The 2,262-nt window shown below is 32.0% G+C and overlaps 1 protein-coding gene across 1 annotated transcript; it reads right to left on the bottom strand.

The window, feature by feature from the left end:
- Positions 1-449: 449 nt before the first annotated feature.
- Positions 450-1,101, bottom strand: LOC112502468 (non-specific lipid-transfer protein 1-like; the record flags this gene model as incomplete). Its single annotated transcript, XM_025106377.1, has 2 exons — positions 764-1,101; positions 450-567 (listed from the first exon to the last, which is right to left on the bottom strand). Coding segments are annotated over exons 1-2 (456 nt in total), but the record flags the coding sequence as incomplete, so codon positions are not given.
- Between the last annotated feature and the right edge of the window lie 1,161 nt (positions 1,102-2,262).

Raw genomic sequence — 2,262 nt, forward strand, 5'->3', positions numbered from 1 at the left:
ACAATGGAAAATGCTTCGTGAATCAAATCGTGTTTGATACATTTCTGCATGATTTGGTACAAAATGATTAAATGCTCAAAATTATTAGCAGATTCTATATAATTTAATTGATACTGAAAAATGATCGTTTGATGAATGTTATAAATAGATAATATAAAAGATTAAAATTAATAAAATTACCGTTTTACCCTTTAACAGATTAAACTGATTTGATTTTGCCATTGAATATATATATAGTGATTGAATCCATTCATAGTATGTGGGAAAAGACAATTAGATGGATAAATAAATTTATTCAATTATGAAAAATCATTCATTTATTTATAGCAATTTTTATGGACATAATATTTTTTCATTTAGATCTTCACAGATATATACTGTTTGGTTTTAAAATAGGATTTATGGTCGTCAACTTTAAGCTTCTTTTCTCCTTGAATTTGAGGTGATACAGTTTGCGCTCGAGAAGTTATTGGTATCTGAATATGGTCGAGCTTATATGGTCGTGAACCAACCGACTCGAGTTTCCTCTCGACACTTGAGCTTCTTGGAGTCGGTGCCTCGTTTAATCTGCACCAAATGGGAGCTATAAATGTTAATGTTTTGGTACAGATATGATCGCTGAATGTTTATTAATATTATATGAAAATATGTGAAATCTTATAAGGTTATTCTTTAAAAGAGCCCTTAAGAGAAAGAGGGTTTCAACATATATAGTAAAGAAATGGTACAAATCTAGCTGATCATAGAGAATTGGATTACTTACTTGTTGCAATCAACATTAGGATCGATCAAACCCGCATCAAGATCCATATGACAAAGTTGTGGAATCTCTTGAGCTTTAGTTACGTTTATCCCCATCATAACTACAGCCTGCTTTAAGCATTGGCACACAGATGTTCGTTCTTCAGGCGTCGTTTTCGCAATTTCAATCAAACTTTGAGCACTCTGGCAACATGGATCAGTGATCTGACCTATTCCCATCAAGAAACCTTGGCAAGGCAACATCCGAGCCACTGTCTCTTGGCAAAAAATGGCATTTGCACCATTCATAGCCAGAAACGACAACACAACTAACACCCAAATTGAAGAGCCACCCACCATTTTAATTCACTCTTTTTAAAGATTTAGTTACAATATTGAATTGTTGCTTAATTGTTTTGGTGAGTCCAAAGTGATCGATGTAATTTATAATGAAACTATAGTGTGTATATAATGTGAAATTTGTTAAAAGGAAACAGTTACGAAAAAAGTATACTTTTCCATTGTTGATAAAAATCGTGATGGTTAATGAAAACTTCTGTTACACGATAACTGAAAATCATGATAACACCGTTTGCTAATGTGTAAAACGTTGGTCGTAGCTTCTGATCATATGCATTTAGCCAAATGTGACGCCAAATAAATGTGATTTGATTGCTTGTAAATTTGTGGGATAGGCAATATGTATGGAACACATGATTTACCCTGTTTATGATAATCATGAGCAGGGACGGACCCAAGAATTTTTAGATACGGTTGCACCTTCTAGAATAAACGGTTGCACCTTTCACGAACCTATTTTTTTTTATCTTACCACGGAGGAACAATACGGTGACACGTGTCACCTAACCACCCCTCTAGGTCCGTCTATGATCATGAGATTGACACAGACACACAGTGAGGTGGCCTAATGCCTTTTTATAAAATATGGTTTTCCTTACATGAATTTGCCTCATATGGTATTAATATGAGGGATCCAATTCATAGCTGAAGTGAAATCATGATGAACATAATTGTAATTATCATATTTGAAATATCTATCTAAATGTATAACCAGAGGGACGAAAGTTGTAATTTACTCTACTCTTAAATATAAGTTTTCTACTCGTCAAATATTGTTAGACATGGAAATTTTAATATGGGTAAATTACATGAAAAAGTAATGTACTTTAATTTGATTTCTATTTGGATAACGTACTTTCAAAACTTCAATTTTAGTACGTAAGATATAAAAGTTTAAACATTTAAGTACCCGGGTAATCGGTTAAAGATTAATTTTAGATTTAAAAAAAAAAGACTAATTGTAGATTAAAAAATCTATTTCACTAACCACATCAGCAAATAATACTGAGTTTGATATCACATCACTCGCCGCATCAGCATGATAACCGTTTAGTGCTTCAACCGGTTACTTAAATGTTTAAAAAACATGTGTCATGAAAAGAATATATTATATTTGTTTAAAAAATTAGTTTGACATATATTTAATAAATTAATTAGATA

Source organism: Cynara cardunculus, unplaced genomic scaffold, assembly GCF_001531365.2.
Source record: "Cynara cardunculus var. scolymus isolate 2C unplaced genomic scaffold, CcrdV1 Un_Scaffold_1484, whole genome shotgun sequence".
NCBI lineage: Eukaryota > Viridiplantae > Streptophyta > Magnoliopsida > Asterales > Asteraceae > Cynara > Cynara cardunculus.